The sequence below is a fragment of the Mustela putorius genome, unplaced genomic scaffold (genome assembly GCF_011764305.1).
Source record: "Mustela putorius furo isolate JIRA1106 unplaced genomic scaffold, ASM1176430v1.1 tig00000054_pilon_pilon_pilon, whole genome shotgun sequence".
Lineage (NCBI taxonomy): Eukaryota > Metazoa > Chordata > Mammalia > Carnivora > Mustelidae > Mustela > Mustela putorius.
Genome location: NW_025421262.1, coordinates 120057 through 136349, shown reverse-complemented (window position 1 = coordinate 136349; position 16293 = coordinate 120057). Strand labels below are relative to the sequence as shown.

Genomic DNA, 16293 nt, shown 5'->3' with positions numbered 1-16293 from the left:
CTGTCTATTGCTGAGAGTGAGTGTTGAGATCTCCAACTATTAACGTTTTATTATCAATATGTCTTTTTATTTTGGTTAACAGTTGGCTTTTATAGTTGATTGCTCCCATGTTGGGACCATAGATATTTACAATTGTTAGATCCCCTTGTTGGATAGACACTTTAAGAATCATATAGTGTCCTTCTGTCTCTCTAACTATGGTCTTTAGCTTAAAATCTAATGGATGAAAGACCTCAATGTGATACAGGAATCTGTCAAAATCCTAGAGGAAACATAGACAGTAACCTCTTCAACATCAGCCACAGCAACTTCTTTCAAGACATGTCTCTAAAGGCAAGGGAAACAAGAGCGAAAATAAACTTTTGGGACTTCTCCAAGATAAAAAGTTTCTCGATAGCAAAGGAAACACTCAGCAGCATCAAAAAAAGAGACAACCCACAGAATAGGAGAAGATATTTGCAAATGACACTATAAATAAAGGGCTGGTATCCAAGATCTCTAAAGAACTTCTCAAACTCAATCCTCAACAAACAGATCATCACATCAAAAAATGGGCAGAAGACATGAACAGACACTCTCCAAAGAGGACATACAAATGGCTAACAAACACAAGAAAGAAATGTTCATCATCATTAGCCATCAGGGAGATTCAATTCAAAACCGTTATTGAGATACCACCTTACACCAGTTAGAATGGAAAAAATTGACAAGACAAGAATCAACAAATGCTGGAGTGAACGTGGAAAAAGGGAAACCCTCTTACACTGTTGGTGGGAATGCAAGTTGGTGCAGCCACTGTGGAAGACAGTGTGGAGGTTCCTCAAACAAGTAGAAAACAGAGCTACCCTACGGCCCAGCAATCGCTCTACTGGGCATTTAGCTCAAAGATACAAAAGTAGTGAAAAAAAAGACCATATGCACCCCAATGTTCATAGCAGCAATGTTCACAATGGCCAAACTGTGGAAAGAGCGGAGATGCCCTTCAACAGATGAATGGATAAAGAAGATGCGGTTGATATGTACAATGGAATATTACTCAACCATCAGAAAGGATGAATACCCAACTTTTGTATCAACATGGATGTGACTGGTGGAGATTATGCTGAATGAAATAAGGCAGAGAAAGTCAACTATCATATTGTTTCCCTTACTTGTAGATCATAAGGAATAGCACGGAAGGCATTAGGAGATGGAAGGGAAAAATAAAGGTGGAGGGAATCAGAGCAAGAGACTACCAATGAGAGACTATAGATGCCAGGAAACAAACTGAGGGTTTTAGAGGGGAGGGGAGTAGGGGGATGGGTGAGCCCAGTGATGGGTATAAAGAAGGGCACAGATTGCATGGGGCACTGGGTGTTATACGCAAATGATGAATTATGGAACAGTGCATCAAAAACTAATGATGTACTGTATGGTGACTAACATAACATGATAATAATTTTTTAATTAAATTTATTTATTTTCAGCATAACAGTATACATTATTTTTTCACCACACCCAGTGCTCCATGCAATCTGTGCCCTCTATAATACCCACCACCTGGTACCCAAACCTCCCACCCCCCCGCCACTTCAAACTCCTCAGATTGTTTTTCAGAGTCCATAGTCTCTCATGATTCACCTCCCCTTCCAATTTCCCCCAACTCCCTTCTCCTCTCTAACTCCCCATGTCCTCCATGCTATTTGTTATGCTCCACAAATAAGTGAAACCATATGATAATTGACTCTCTCTGCTTGACTTATTTCACTCAGCATAATCTCTTCCAGTCCCGTCCATGTTGCTACAAAAGTTGGGTATTCATCCTTTCTGATGGAGGCATAATACTCCATAGTGTATATGGACCACATCTTCCATACCCATTCGTCTGTTGAAGGGCATCTTGGTTCTTTCCATATTTTGGCGACCGTGGCCATTGCTGCTATAAACATTGGGGTACAGATGGCCCTTCTTTTCACTACATCTGTATCTTTGGGGTAAATACCCAGGATGTGGCAGGATACAAAGTCAATGTGCAGAAATCAATGGCTTTCTTATACACTAACAATGAAATTACAGAAAGGGAAATTAGAGAATCGATTCCATTTACTATAGCACCAAGAACCATAAGATACCTGGGAACAAACATAACCAAAGAGGTAAAGGATCTGTACTTGAGGAGCTACAGAACACTCAGGAAGGAAATTGAAGAAGACACAAAAAGATGGAAGACCATTCCATGCTCTTGGATCGGAAGAATAAACATTGTTAAAATGTCTATACTGCCTAGAGAAATCTGTACTTTTAATGCTATTCCGATCAAAATACCACCAGTATTCTTCAAAGACCTGGAGCAAATAATCCAGAAATTTGTATGGAATCAGAAGAGACCCCGAATCGCTAAAGAAATATTGAAAAACAAAAATACAACTGGGAGCATCACGTTACCTGATTTCAAGCTTTATTACAAAGTTGTGGTCACCAAGACAGCATGGTACTGGCATAAAAACAGACACATAGACCAGTGGAACAGAGTAGAGAGCCCAGATATGGACACTTAACTTTATGGTCAATTAATCTTCGACAAAGCAGGAAAAAATAAACAGTGGAAAAAAGGACAGTCTCTTCAATAAATGGTGCTGTGAAAACTGGACAGCTATATATAGAAGAATGAAATTCGACCATTCTCTTACACCGTACACAATGATAAACTCAAAATGGATAAAAGACCTCAATGTGAGACAGAAATCCATCAGAATCCTAGAGGAGAACATAGGCAGTAATCTCTTCGATATCAGCCACAGCAACTTCTTTCAAGATATGTCTCCAAAGGCAAAGGAAACAAAAGTGAAAATAAACTTTTGGGACTTCATAAAAATCAAAAGCTTCTGCACAGCAAAGGAAACAGATAATAATTTTTTAAATTTTTTATTTCTTTTCAGGGTAACAGTATTCATTGTTTTTGCGGCACACCCAGTGCTCCATGCAATCCCTGCCCTCTCTAATACCCACCACCTGGCTCCCCAACCTCCCAGCCCCACCCCTTCAAAACCCTCAGATTGTTTTTCAGAGTCCATAGTCTCTCATGGTTCACCTCCCCTTCCAATTTCCCTCAACTCCCTTTTCAAAAAACACACAAAACCCCCACCAAAACGTAAGAAGAGGTCCCTCTCACCATATGAGGCCTCCTCAACCACTCCCTGTTTGAGAACCCAAAAGTAGATCTCAGCCTTACAGCTGTGTGACTGCATTATAGATGCTTCCTTCCTCTTCCATCACCAGAGGGGCAGGCTGTTCCTTCCCACAGATCAGAGGCTATCACCCAGCACACAAATTTGCAGCGAGTGGGATCCTCAGGCCTCCACAATGTGGGCCCCTGCCTCCGGATCGTGCCCTTCTCCTCACCTGCTGCTGGCTCTGCTGTTGGGACTCACAGGTGAGTGTTGCCTTGAGGGAGACTCCCCTTTCCCTGCCTCCTCAACCACTCCCTGTCCCTGGGCATTTAGGGCCTCCATGTAAACACAGGTGTGCTACCCACACCCTCCACAAAAAGCCAAGGACTGGGTCTCATCTGAGCTTGAAATCAGGGATCTGAACATTTCCTCTGGGGATCCATCACTTGTAGCTGGTTACCACCAACATCCAAAGAATCAGTGCTTCAATGGGTAACAATGACAACTTTGTGTACGTTCATTAGTCTAATCCTCACAACATCCGTGCCTGATAGCTATGACTGTACTCCTGATTGCAGATAGGGAGGCAGAGAGATTAACCAGACCAGAGTCACCTACTTAAGTCCCTGGAGCAGCAGGGGTTCATGTCCAGCCCACTCAGCTCCACAGTTCATCTTTTAACCATGTTATGCTTCCTGGATCCTCAGTGGAGGCCAAGTGTAGAAACATCAGAAACCCAGAGAGGCAAATAGTAGAAGAGCCATCACGTATCACACGCAGAGGATTTCAGAATTCCACTGTGCTGCGTGTACTCACAAACTCTTGTTAATGATGTGTTGCATGTTTCCTAGGAGCCAAATTGTTACTGAAGTTTAACATGTACTATAATTTCACTTAATCCTCAAAAAAATCTCTATACTAGCATGCTGGGCCACACTGTACATATACAGGGAAGGCACTTACCTCTGTGTGTGTGTGCATGCGCATGCATGCATAGGAATGGGCATAGGGAGGGGTACACACATGCATGTGCACACACACATGGGATTTTGGAAAACACTTTGCTTTTTCTCCTCATAATGCAGCCAGTCTACGTGAAATGCACAAGAGAACGATGTTTGGACCTTTTTCTCTGAGCTACTCACCCACTTCTTTAATTCTCTAAACCTACCTCTCACCCCTCACCAAGCTCTTAAATTAAAAACAAACTTCTCTCTTGGTAAAATGAGTAGAACCTTGTGCATTGCTACCTTGGAAATGCCTCCATGATGGATTCAAGTGGCTGAGGAAAGAAGGGTCAAAAATTCAGGGATTCTTGCCTGTGTGATCTGCATCTGTAATTATATCCACTTTCATATCCCAATCCCAATTATCTGGTGTCCACTGATACCTCCGTGCCTCAGGAAATCCTCACGAGTGATAACTTTCCAAATTCCTGAACACTAACGATGTGCCACACACACACCTGGAAATGTCTATGTCCATTATGTCATGTAATCTTTGTATCCAAGGGAGACATTCTTGTCACCCCTACCTTGCAGATAAGAAAAGAAGGCACAGAAAGGGCCAAGGCCACTGAGTATAAGTGAGAAGGTAGGATTAGAACCCAGGCAGTCTGATTCTAGATCTCACAGGTCTAACCATTGCTCTTTTCAAACCCTATGACCCTAGGTCGATCCCATGAGATTTCTGCAGATCTTCCAGTCAGTGTGGGGAAGGGGTGGTGTGGTAAGGAACATTTGTGGTTTGCTTCTTTCAAGTGCTTCTGTATTCTGGGTATATGCAAGTGTTTGTTTCCTCCACGTCATCTATGTAGAAAACTCGGCTTCTGATATAATGTCCTGAGAAACTCTCCACTGAAAATAGACTTCATGGTCTCCAAAAGGGGTCTCATTGGGCAATTCACACATTATACAAATATTAACTATATACCTACTAGGCGACAAGAACAGTTATATTAACATAGGGCATGTTGATGAATAAAAGACACAAAATAGTTGACCTTTTAGAAGTTGTATCATAGTGGAGGAAAGGACAGGAAACAATAGATGCAATAAATCAGTAAATAACAGAGGTACAGAGAGTGATGAACATTACAGAAAAAACATGACAGTACAGCTGGATACGACAATGGGAGAACTACCAGGGTGGGATATATTTAAACAGGTAGTGTGGAGCAAAGATAGTAAGAAGGCGATGGAGTGAGCCATGTGATTTTCTGGGGGAAGAGCCTTCTTGAACAGCATTGGGAACAGCATGAGAGCAGAATCCTCTGCTCTGTTCAAAGATTCAGGCTTTTTTTTTTTTTTAAATAAATTAATTTATTTATTTTCAAAAAAACAGTATTCATTATTTTTTCACCACACCCAGTGCTCCATGCCATCCATGCCCTCCATAATACCCACCACCTGGTATCCCAACCTCCCATCCCCTTGCCACTTCAAACCCCTCAGATTGTTTTTCAGAGTCCATAGCCTCTCATGGTTCATCTCCCCTTCCAATTTCTCCCAACTGCAGTCTCCTCTCTAACAAACACCCCTTGGATTCAGGCTTTTATTCTGAATGAAATGGTAGCTATTGCAAGGTTTTGAAGACAGAAGTGACACGATCTGACACGAGTTTCATTCTAGCATTTGGTTGAGAATGGAAGACCACAGGACATAGAGAGAAGCAGCTAGAGCCCTCAAGAGCTCAGTGCTTCCATGTGAACAAGGTAAACTGGTTTGCAGCAAGACAGCAGCCAGGAGAGGAAGAGGAAGAGGTCAGCCTGCGGGTGCCTGCAGTAGGGGAGTCTTTAGCCATTAGCATAGGAATTGAGGTGGGAAATAAAGGCACCCAAGGTCAAGACCATAAGCATCCGGGAGAATAAAGGTGCCTCCGCTGAGATGTGCAAGGATATGTGGGAAACTGAGTTCAGTTTAGGACATGTTAGCTGTGAGAGGTTTACTTCTAGCTAAGAAAAAGTTCAAACAATGTTTGTACATACATAGCATAGCTGAGAGACAAGGCGTGGGTCAAAAATAGAAATAAGAGGAATATAGATACACAAGTGGTAGAATTTTCACCTTTCCTTGGCTCCTCATAACCACCTAATCCTCTTCCCTCTCCCCTCCCATTGTCCCTCTACGTCTCCCTCCATGGTGCATTCCTGTTTCTTCCCATTTTCCTCCTAGCAGTTCAGCTTCCTGACCCCAGTCTTCTCCAGACCTAGAAATCAAAGTACATGATGTTCTTGGCATGCACAGGATGTGCCTGTAATAGCTCGTGCCCTCCTTAGGGGGCATGTTTGGTTGCAAGTACCGCTAAGTGCATGGGTTTTACCAGCTCACACTCTGCAACGGTGAACCACAAATTTCCTCCCTGAGGAGTAGCTAAGAAATGGAAAAGAACACTGGGTGTGTGTGTGATGCACCAGCAGCCTGCTTCTATGATTTCTGTCCCTGCCTGGTTTTGAGGACTCTTCACGTAAGAAGAAAAGGGTAACTGTTTCTCGATGTCTCCAGAGATGAGCTAGTCACCAAGGCAGGAAATCCACCTGCAAAGTCAAACCTGCTCTATGCCACATCACTGAGCCTCTCTGTGTCTTTGTTTCCTCCATTGTGATGGGGTCTCCAGTTACAGGCTCGGGGGAAGGGTTGCTCCAGGTGTGCACTCAGTCAGGGAGCTGTTGTGCGTAAACACATGAGGAGATGCGCAGGATCACGGCAGGATGAGGAGACGACTGCTCTGTTTTCCCTCCAGGTGTGGCCGGTGAGGCGGGGCGGCAAGTGATCCAGCCTGATAAGTCAGTGTCTGTTGCAGCCGGACAGACAGCCACTCTGCGCTGTACCGTGACCTCCCTGATCCCCAGAGGGCCGGTTCAGTGGTTCAGGGGGACAGGGCCAGGCCGGGAGTTAATCTTCAGTTTCAAAGGAGGCCACTTTCCCCGAGTAACAAATGCTTCAGACACCACAAGGAGAAACAACATGGACTTTTCCATCCGCATCAGTAACATCACCCCAGCAGACACCGGAACCTACTACTGTGTGAAGTTCCAGAAAGGGACGCCTGATGATGTGGAGTTTAAGTCTGGACCAGGCACCCAGGTCACTGTGAGCGGTGAGTATGGCCTGGGTCTTCTTGTCCCTTGGTTGTGACAACAAGGCAATAAGAATGACCTCCATTGTCTGACCAACAGCTAAGAATCAGGCGTTGTGGTGAATGTCCCTGAATTCAGCCGCTGCCATGAATCAGGGAAGGAGAGGCCTGGAGAGGTCCTGATGCTTGCTCAAGGCCCCTGATAAATGCGGGAAAGTCTAGAACCCCAGTCCGAGGATCCATAATTCTTGCCTTTTTCAATCCTGACCAGCTCTCTGGTTCCAGGGATGAGGGACTTACACTCTGAGTGATTTGGCCCATCACATGACCCAGTCTTACTCCTGCCTCCAGAGAGTGTCCCCGCCATGTGGCTGACTCTTCTCTAACTCAACACTTACTGTGTTACTGCTGTGTGCAGGCTCTCATCTGCATGCAGGGGAAACAGGGAACAAAACAGGGAAGGGCTCCTTTCTCATGAAGCTCACATTCCCTTCCCTTCCTGTGGACGAATGCACCCAGGGCAGGGAGGTGGAATATGTCTCTCTTTCAACATAGAAGAATCACAGTGAGAAGGGGTATAAACTCACTGTTTATGCTGAGAGCCCAGGATGAAGAAGATGCCAGAGGCTGCCACTTGTGGCGGGTCTGTCCTAAATGCATCATGTAATTCAGGGATTGACCTCCATAAGAACACTGAGTCTCCCCTCAGCTCCTGTACATAGGCATCGGGTGGTTTTATCCTGATTGTGCAGGTGTTACAAGAGTTCCCAGTCATACCCACCTTGCCTGGGCACGAGAACTAGTACGTGGCTCCAGCACCAGGCAGATCGGTTCCTCCTGGGAGAGCTCTCCTCCCTCTTCTCCAAGCTGCCCACACAGGGGATGCCCTGGTTGAGAATGGATGAAGCTGGAGGGACCATCTCAGCCCATTTACAGATGACAGCGAGACCTGCAGACCTGGCCTGAGCAGGGAAATGAGCCACAGCCTGACTCACAGCCCTGCTCTCTGCACACTCACTGTGCTGGCCAAAGCGGGTGAAAGTGCCCACCCTCTCCTTGAAACTCTTGTAAATCTTGTATGGTTCTCTTTGTCAGCAGTAAACATTAAGAAAACATGGGAAGAGGTGGGCTAGCTTTGAACCCCCAGATCAGACAGGTATGCAAACATCTGGTGAAGTGTCAAGCCTGTTCCTGGAGGACACGGCTTCTCACGAGTAACAGGATCCAGAGTCTTTCCACTGATGTGTGGTGTTGCTCCTTCACTGAGCAGCCTGGGACACCAGCCTTGACAGAGCAGAAGGGACCCGCAATCCCAGCAACACTGGGCACCCCATTCCTGGCTCTGCCTACTAAGGATGACTGAGGCACATCTTGGAGGGTGTTCGGCTCCGTGAGCGAGAGTTCACATTCTAGAACTCAGCTGTCGGGACCCGACATCTTCCCTCTGTTGTTGTCGAGTCAACATGTCTGGACACCCGGAGGGAGCCCTCCCCATAACCGTTTTCAGTGAGAATGTCTGATGGAAAAGGAGGGTGGCTGTCACTTTCGGGCTGGAGAAGGTGGGACATTTATTCTGTTGTGGATGAAACAGCTGGAGGCCACAGGAAGTCCCCCCGGTAAAGAGCAGTCCCATTGTAACTGGACCAAAGGAGCTTGGCTCCTAGGTGAGAGAGAGACAGAGACCACCCTGGGGGAGTTTCCTCACAACGTTGTCTTTATTTTACAGGTAAAGGATCACAGGGAATAATTTCCAAAGCCATGATGCCGAACAGGGGCAAGTAGGCTCTATATATTAGGGCTGCAGATGAATATTCAGAGGGGGATTTTAGCACTATAATGAGACTGAGGTTACTGTCAGCCACTTTCTGATTCATCTGCTCTTTTCCATCTGCATTTCCAGTGATAAATTTCAAGCAGAACCAGTTGCATTCCCTTACTTGCCCCTTCCTGCAATCCCGGTAAGGAGAAGTGCCTCTTGTCCCATGTCACAGAAGAGGAGCCTCGCCGTGCCATAGCCCCATTGTGGTCAGCTGGCCAGCCCAGTTCTGGCCTCTTTAGGGGTCCCTGTTCACTATACAGTCTGTTGCATATGTTCTCTGACCTCAGTGATGTTTGCAGAGAGGCAGCTAGCAACGGTTGATGCCAACAGTCAGACCCATCAGAAACGTCTTTCCTGTGCCCAGATTGGTGGGAAGTCACCTGGCAGAGAAGTGAGGGGGGGGATTTGAACTCAGGCCTAGAACTGCACCTGGGCCCTACCCCTGAGTCAGAGTTCAGCTCTGGAACGTCAGGGCCTCCTCTGTGCAAGGAGGAGAGGACACCGCCCTCCGCACACTCTCAGAAGGGTGGCAGGTTCTCCACAGCGCCCTACAGGTTCCTGAGCGCTGAGGACCACAGTCATGCTCACTGTTCACAAATGTTTCTCTTGTAGCCAAACCCTCTCTCCCCGTGGTGTCTGGCCCCACGGCCAGGGCCTCGCCGGAGCAGACAGTGCACTTCACCTGCAAGTCCCGCGGCTTCTCCCCCAGAAACATCACCCTGAGATGGTTCAGAAACAGGAATGAGCTGGCAGCCTCCCGGACCAGCGTGGACCCAGAGGGAAACAGAATGTCCTACAGCATCTCCAGCACAACCAGGCTGGTGCTGGCCCCGGGGGACGTTCGCTCCCAGGTCATCTGCGAGGTGACCCACGTGACCCTGCAGGGGGGCCCTCCTCTTCGTGCGACTGCCAACCTGTCTGAGGTCCTCCGAGGTAGATGCCCCTCCTTCCCAGCCCCAGCCTGGGTCTGGCCCCCAAGTCTCTGAGCCTACCCCTCCCCCCCGCTTCCTGCTCCAGGCCCTCTGTTCCCTGGAGTCTGACGCCTGGCAGACCCTCCAGGTTACCTGCACCTAGATGTGCCTTCCCCTCCTACTGTTTCCATGGCTGCCGTGGGGTGAACACCTACCACATGCCAAGTACTACTCTCAGTCATTTCCTTTACTGTACCATAGCAACTCCAATTATTGAACACCCACTGTACTCCATGCCACCGTGTGTTTGGTGGGGTCATTTGTTTTGCTACAGTTATTCTATTCCAGCTGTATGCGTGGGGCTGAGAATCGTGATTTCACTAATTCTTAGCCTACCAGGAGCCATCATTCCTTGAGCACCTACTGTGTGCTGGGCACTGTGCTTAGGGATTCATCCATATGCAAAGACTACTCTCAGTGTTAGAGCACCAGCTGTATGCCTAGCTCTGTTCTGAGTGACCCCCTTGCTGGGGGGGTAGGGGGCTACGTTCTCAAGCCCCTTCCCCGTGTTCTGTCTGTTCCATGAGGTGAGAGCTTCTTCCCTGTGCTGTTTCAGTTTCGCCCACCTTGGAGGTTTCCCAGAAGCCAGTGTCAAGAGACCAGGTGAAGGTCACTTGCCAAGTGAAGAAGTTCTACCCCCAGCGCCTCCAGCTGACCTGGCTGGAGAACGGCAACGTGTCCCGAACAGAAATGGCCTCAAGGTCCTCGAACCTTGTAAAGAACAGGGATGGGACCTTTAACTGGACGAGCTGGCTCCTGGTGAACTCATCTGCCCACAGGGAAGACGTGGTGTTCACCTGCCTGGTGCAGCATGACGGGCAGCCCGCGGTCACCAGAAACCATACCCTTGTGGCCTCTGCCCACCAGAAGGACCAGGGTGAGACCTCAATGGTCCTGTTTCTTGTGTCCTGCTCCCTGCGCCCTCACCTGACAATGATTAAGTCACCATGTCTGGCCAGCCATGTCTCCCTCTGTTCGTTCCCACCTAGCATGGTCTCTGTCTCTTCTACACTTTTCCATCATCAGCATGGAAAATGCTTGCACTTGTCACTCTGAAATTCCAGAAGGGACCCTGAGGACTTGGGAGTTTTGAGTCTTGACAAGGCTTCTGGGTGACCGTGTGTGGTCACATCTGGGATCTCCTCTCTCCCTTTATTTGTGACAGCAGATCAGCAATAGTCATGATCGCCCAAGGCACATTTACTTTATGCCAATTCCAATTTATTTCTGGTCTCCTTTCCTGCTTAACCAACCTGTTGGCCTGGAATTTTACAGAAGGAATTCAGGGGACAGTGAGGGACAGATGGCAAACATTTCTTGCCCTTAGGACAGCTGAGGAGCTAAGCTATTCGAGGGAAACCTGAGTCTCTGAAGATGGACCAGCAACTGTACAAAAAAAGGGGGTGTGTGTAATTATAGCAGGGGCATTGTCCCAAAGAACTACGGTGTCCCCTTTCTACAACTAAAGCATTCCTTATTTCTCCCTCATGTAACATCAGGAGAGGTCAAGCCAGTTTTCCAGCAGTCTTTATTCCAGAAGATCTTTAAAGGCCCATGTTCCTTCTCATGTGCCCAATGACGGTGTCCTCTTGCCTGGGCCAACACTGGGCCACTGAGTGTTCATGTCACTTCTTCCCAGGAGATTAGAGATAGGAAGGGGAAAAGGAACAATTTCTCTTAAAAGTAGAGGTATGCAGAAGTTGCTTAATTGTGTCCACTAATGAGTTAGTCATGGATCCACATCCAGCTCCAAATGGAGTCCACACTTGTGTGCTTATGTGATTAATGACATGGTTTCTTCTATAAAACCTATAATATTACATTCTTAGTAAAATTAACAATAATTCCTAATATCACCTAAAATGGAGTATATATTCCAATTTTCTAAAGCTTCTTCTATTAACTTTACTTTGTGGACCTAACTTTGTTTTATTCACTTGTAAATGTTTCAAAAATTTTTTCCTGTGAAATACCTGGGTCTCCATGATTTTTTTTAATATTTCCTTTATTTATTTTACACACACAGAGAGAAATCACAAGTAGGCAGAGAGGCAAGCAGAGAGAGGGGGGAAGCAGGCTCCCTTCTGAGCAGAGAGCCTGATAGGATCCCGGGACCCTGTGATCATGACCTAAGCCGAAGGCAGAGGCTTAACCCTCTGAGTCACCCAGGCACCTGATCCTTCTTTTGCTCTGAGAAGAATCCGAATAGCTAGGGCTACTCAAATTCTTCATTTCATATTGGATGCTTGTGGTAGGCTGTGCTTTTGAGAAATGTGGTCTTTTTCTCTGAGTTGTCAAATTTCTGCATATATAGAGCTTCTCATAGTATTACCTAGTAATCCTTGTGATGTCTGCAGGGTATCTCATTTCATCCCTGATATTGGAAATTGGTCAATTCTCTCTTTTTTTTTTTTCATTGTTACAATGGTTAGAAGTTTTTCAAATTTATCAGTCTTCTCAAAGAACCCACTTTCGTTTCAGTGATATTCTCTATTTTTTGTTGTTAATTTCTTTGCTTTTACTCCTTTTTTTTTTTTAATTTATTTCCTTCTCTTGTGTTGAGCTTATTTTGCTCCTCCTCATTTTTTTTGAAATGGGAAAAACATTATCAAGTCTAGACTTTTCTTTGTTTGATTGCCACAGCTGGGCCTCCTCCTGGGCTTGGGGAATCGGGAGTGTGGACCTGGGATACCTGGTATGGGTTCCTCCTCCAAAATGGAAGCATCCAGCCCACCTGGCTTCCTCTTCCACTTTTCAGAGCCCTCCATGGGTGGACTTCACGTGAGTTCCAGTAGTCAGGCTTCTACTGAGCCAGGAGAGGTGGGAGAGATGAGTCCACACCATTCCTTGCCTTTCTTATGCTTCATGAAGGTGGCAGGGGAATGGCATAAGGGGATGTTCATTTGGACATGGAGATTTTTCTCTTTAGTCTCCAGAGATTCTGCAGTTTGGGCGTTGCTCTTCAGGGACTACCACAAGCCAGTTTTCCATAAAATTTACTGTCCTTTTGTTGTTTTTCCTTTGGGTTGAGAGGCTGTATTTGGAGATGAGTAGCTAAGCCTCTGTCTTGTACTTAGCAGCCCATTACAAAGTGCCCAGAGGACTTTGAAATGCTTGGCCTCAGTGTCTCTATCCCATATCTTGGTATCCATCTCCCATATTTCCCCATCAGAGCCCTACTCCAGCACAGTAGGTGCAGTGTAGCTGAGAATTCAGTCTTCTCTGTAGCACTGATACTCTTATGATTATGTTGGACCCAACTGTGTCCTCAGCTTTTTCTGCCCTCTAGCTCTAGAAGGTAAGAGTCTGCACTGTTGCACAGAAGTCCCCTGATATTCACACATAACTTTTCACATGTGATCAGTCTTCACTTTGCATGTCTTTCTCTGAATGGTTGATGCCCTGCAACAGCCACCCAACCCATTGTTCTAATAATTATCACGTCATCAAAATGCCAGGATACTCCCCTCCTTTGCTTACACCAGCCCAGGTCATCACGGTGAGGTTTCAGCAGTGACAAGGGTAGGGCAAGCCGACACCTACCCTGCTCTACCTTCCACAGGGCTGGGGGCCTCATGACCAGCTGGTAGATAGAGACCTAGGTCCAAATGTGCCTATTAGAGCTGGCTTTCCAGTACCCAACTAGACAAACTCCACACATCAAGTGACCCATGAGTGACACTCTCAGATGATATGAGAAGAGAAAAAGCTCACTGGGGTTGCTGCGCAATCCACCTATGTGAGAGAGCGAAGGAGGCAGGACTGGCAGAGGGAGATGTTGACACAATTCAGGACGGCAAGACTCAGCCTCAGACAGAGAGCAAGCAAGCTGCCTGCTCTTCATGAATTTTTTTAAATGGAGAGGAATGGTTTCGCCTCTGTACCCCCACTTCCTCAAGCCTTCTCCTGCTGGATCCACTCTAGAAACAGGTTCAAACATGGCCAATAAAGCTCTTTCAACACAGAAAATGTCCAGGGGCCCCAAAGCAGAGACCTGACATCCTCTAACATGTCAGGGGCAAATATTCTCAGGACCTACTCCTTCTTTTAAGATTACTCTATATTTCAAAAAAAATTGGACTTTTAATTAAAATTCAAATACAAAAACAAAAATGGGTCATTGTATAAAGTCAAAAAATCAGAAGCTGTCCTTCCGGATCAACAGTCTATGTCCAAGAGAGAGACGTCGGCTGAAAGTGGCAATAGGGTTCAGGTGGCCTGATGGTCAGAAACTCTCCTGAGCATTAGACCCCATTTCCTTGCCTCCCCAGGATACTGTCCAGCCAGCAGGTCTCCTGACGTCAGGTCATCCTGAGGACTCTCTCCTCACCTCTGTACATGGGAGTCGTCAAACCATGTGCGTGGAGCAAAGCAGGGCAGCCTTACCCCCAACTGACCGTGACGTCTGTTCTCACTCCACTTGAGGCTGGGCAGACATTTGTCCCTATGGCCCAGAGAGTCTGGCTTTGTCCTGGTTAAAGACAAGGTCTCAGAGCCATCCTGTAGGCCAGCAGTGAGGGGTTTCCCTGGGTCTGTCCACCTCATCTGTGGCTCATCAGAAAGAGGCTGTGTGACCTGCCCCACTGGGTGTGAGGACCAATTCAGTAAACCAACCTTACCCATTCCTGAGGGTTCGTTCTTCCCACCTCTTCCCCCAAGAAGGACACCTGGCAGTGAGAAAGGCGTGAATGAGGTGAAGAGCATCTTACCCCGAATTCAGCCTTGAGCAGGGGAAGAATTCATGAACCTCAGAGCACTGATAAGCCTGAGTCATTTCAGATACAGTAAGTGGAGGACCCAGGGCATGGACTCCAGGGTGCCCCCCTCTGATGGTGCCTCCTATCCCTTCTTTTCCAGAGTCAAGGCCATTTACTCCAATCCTGATGGCTGTTAGCCTGGCCCTGAAGCTGTTGCTGCTCATCACTGTCTCTGCCATCTATGTCCACAAGAAGCGAGCGCCGGATTGTAAGTTGTGGGTCAGGGAGGGCAGGCCAAGTTTACTCCCAGAAAGAGCCACGTCAGGAAGAGGGGCAACCCACAGGTCACACAGGGTCAGCGCCCACCTGCAGTAAAGAGCATGTGACACACCTCCCTTGATACGCTCGGTCTCAGGGGTCCCAGCTTCCTGAGGTGTTGGGGGAGACGGCCTTTAGTCTATAAACATGGACAGGGTCAAAGGCTATCAAAGAGTGTGGACAGAGTCCTAGGGATTCTGGGAAGGAAGTGGACAGAGAGGCTGAACGACAGGCATCTGTGTGGGAGGATCTCTTGGAGACCATCATTAGATAACAGAGACTGGGGCTCCTTTGGGCACGAGATGTCTGCATTTGGAGGAATGCTAACAGGTGCCAGAGAGCTGCTCTGAGGACTGCTTCCAATCTGACCCTCTGTGGGAAATATTGGAGGGGAGAGGGAAGGGGAGGGGGAATCAAGCCCTAAGGGAGGAAGGCTAAAGTGGCAGAGTCCTCTATCAGGGGCTGCCTGTCCTTTCACAACAGGTGTCCCAGGAGGAAAATAGCACCGAGGACATAAGAGACACATGGGAAACATTTCTGGAATGCTGAGCCAACAATCAACTGTGAACATGGGTCCCACAGCTCCTCCCTTCCTCCCCTACCTCATGGCACCCTCAGTCTCTGCTCCCTCCTTCCTTCCTTGAGGGCCCAGGCAAAGACAAGGAACAAGGAGAAGCTTCCCCAACTCTGCCCCAAGTACCTTGCTTCCTCCAGAGACCCACCTGCCCACAGTCCCTTCTGCTCCTTCTCACAATCCTTGATGCCCCCAGAGCTGGGTGCTCACAGCATGTCCTCAGCAGGGGTCATGGGAACTTGCTCTTGGGACTGATGCATGGGGATCTGCCTGAATGTGAGAAACAAGTCACATCTATGCATACCAGGTGCCTCTCATTCATATTCTGGGGACTGTGGCCTGAACTTCGTGCTCACATCCATGTTCTTGAGAGTTATTTCTGCTAATCCCCGACATTCTAGCCTTGTTGAGGTTCTTCACTGGGTTGTAAATAAAATGAATCTCATCCTGGTTTGAAGAAGAAAAATGATTCTCCTTCCTCTTTGTCTACATGTCCTACTCCTCTGTCCCAGGGACAAGATGCCCTCTTCCCTGTGAGGGGAACACTAGCTCTTCTGTCACCTTTATCCTTCCCAGCCCCACTGCTCATGCACATAGGCTGGCAGTCCAGAAGCCTGGAGCCATCCTTGGTTTTCTTACTTTATATCCCATCTTCAATTCTGCCTTCAGAATGCCACGTCCGGTGGCG

General features: G+C 47.3%; 1 protein-coding gene across 2 annotated transcripts; it reads left to right on the top strand.

Annotated features, from left to right (window-relative positions):
* Window positions 1-3221: 3221 nt before the first annotated feature.
* On the top strand, window positions 3222-16071 carry LOC101679249 (signal-regulatory protein beta-1). Of its 2 annotated transcripts, XM_004772932.3 has the most exons (6): window positions 3228-3412; window positions 6891-7247; window positions 9658-9978; window positions 10573-10893; window positions 14874-14981; window positions 15515-16071. In XM_004772932.3, exons 1-6 carry the CDS (start codon window positions 3343-3345, stop codon window positions 15532-15534), a joined length of 1197 nt encoding a protein of 398 aa, XP_004772989.2. In that variant the 5' UTR covers window positions 3228-3342; the 3' UTR covers window positions 15535-16071. The 2 variants fall into 2 exon arrangements, with proteins under 2 accessions (XP_044935794.1, XP_004772989.2); XM_045079859.1 differs by lacking the exons at window positions 14874-14981; window positions 15515-16071 and having other exon boundaries at window positions 3222-3412; window positions 10573-11986.
* Window positions 16072-16293: the final 222 nt, after the last annotated feature.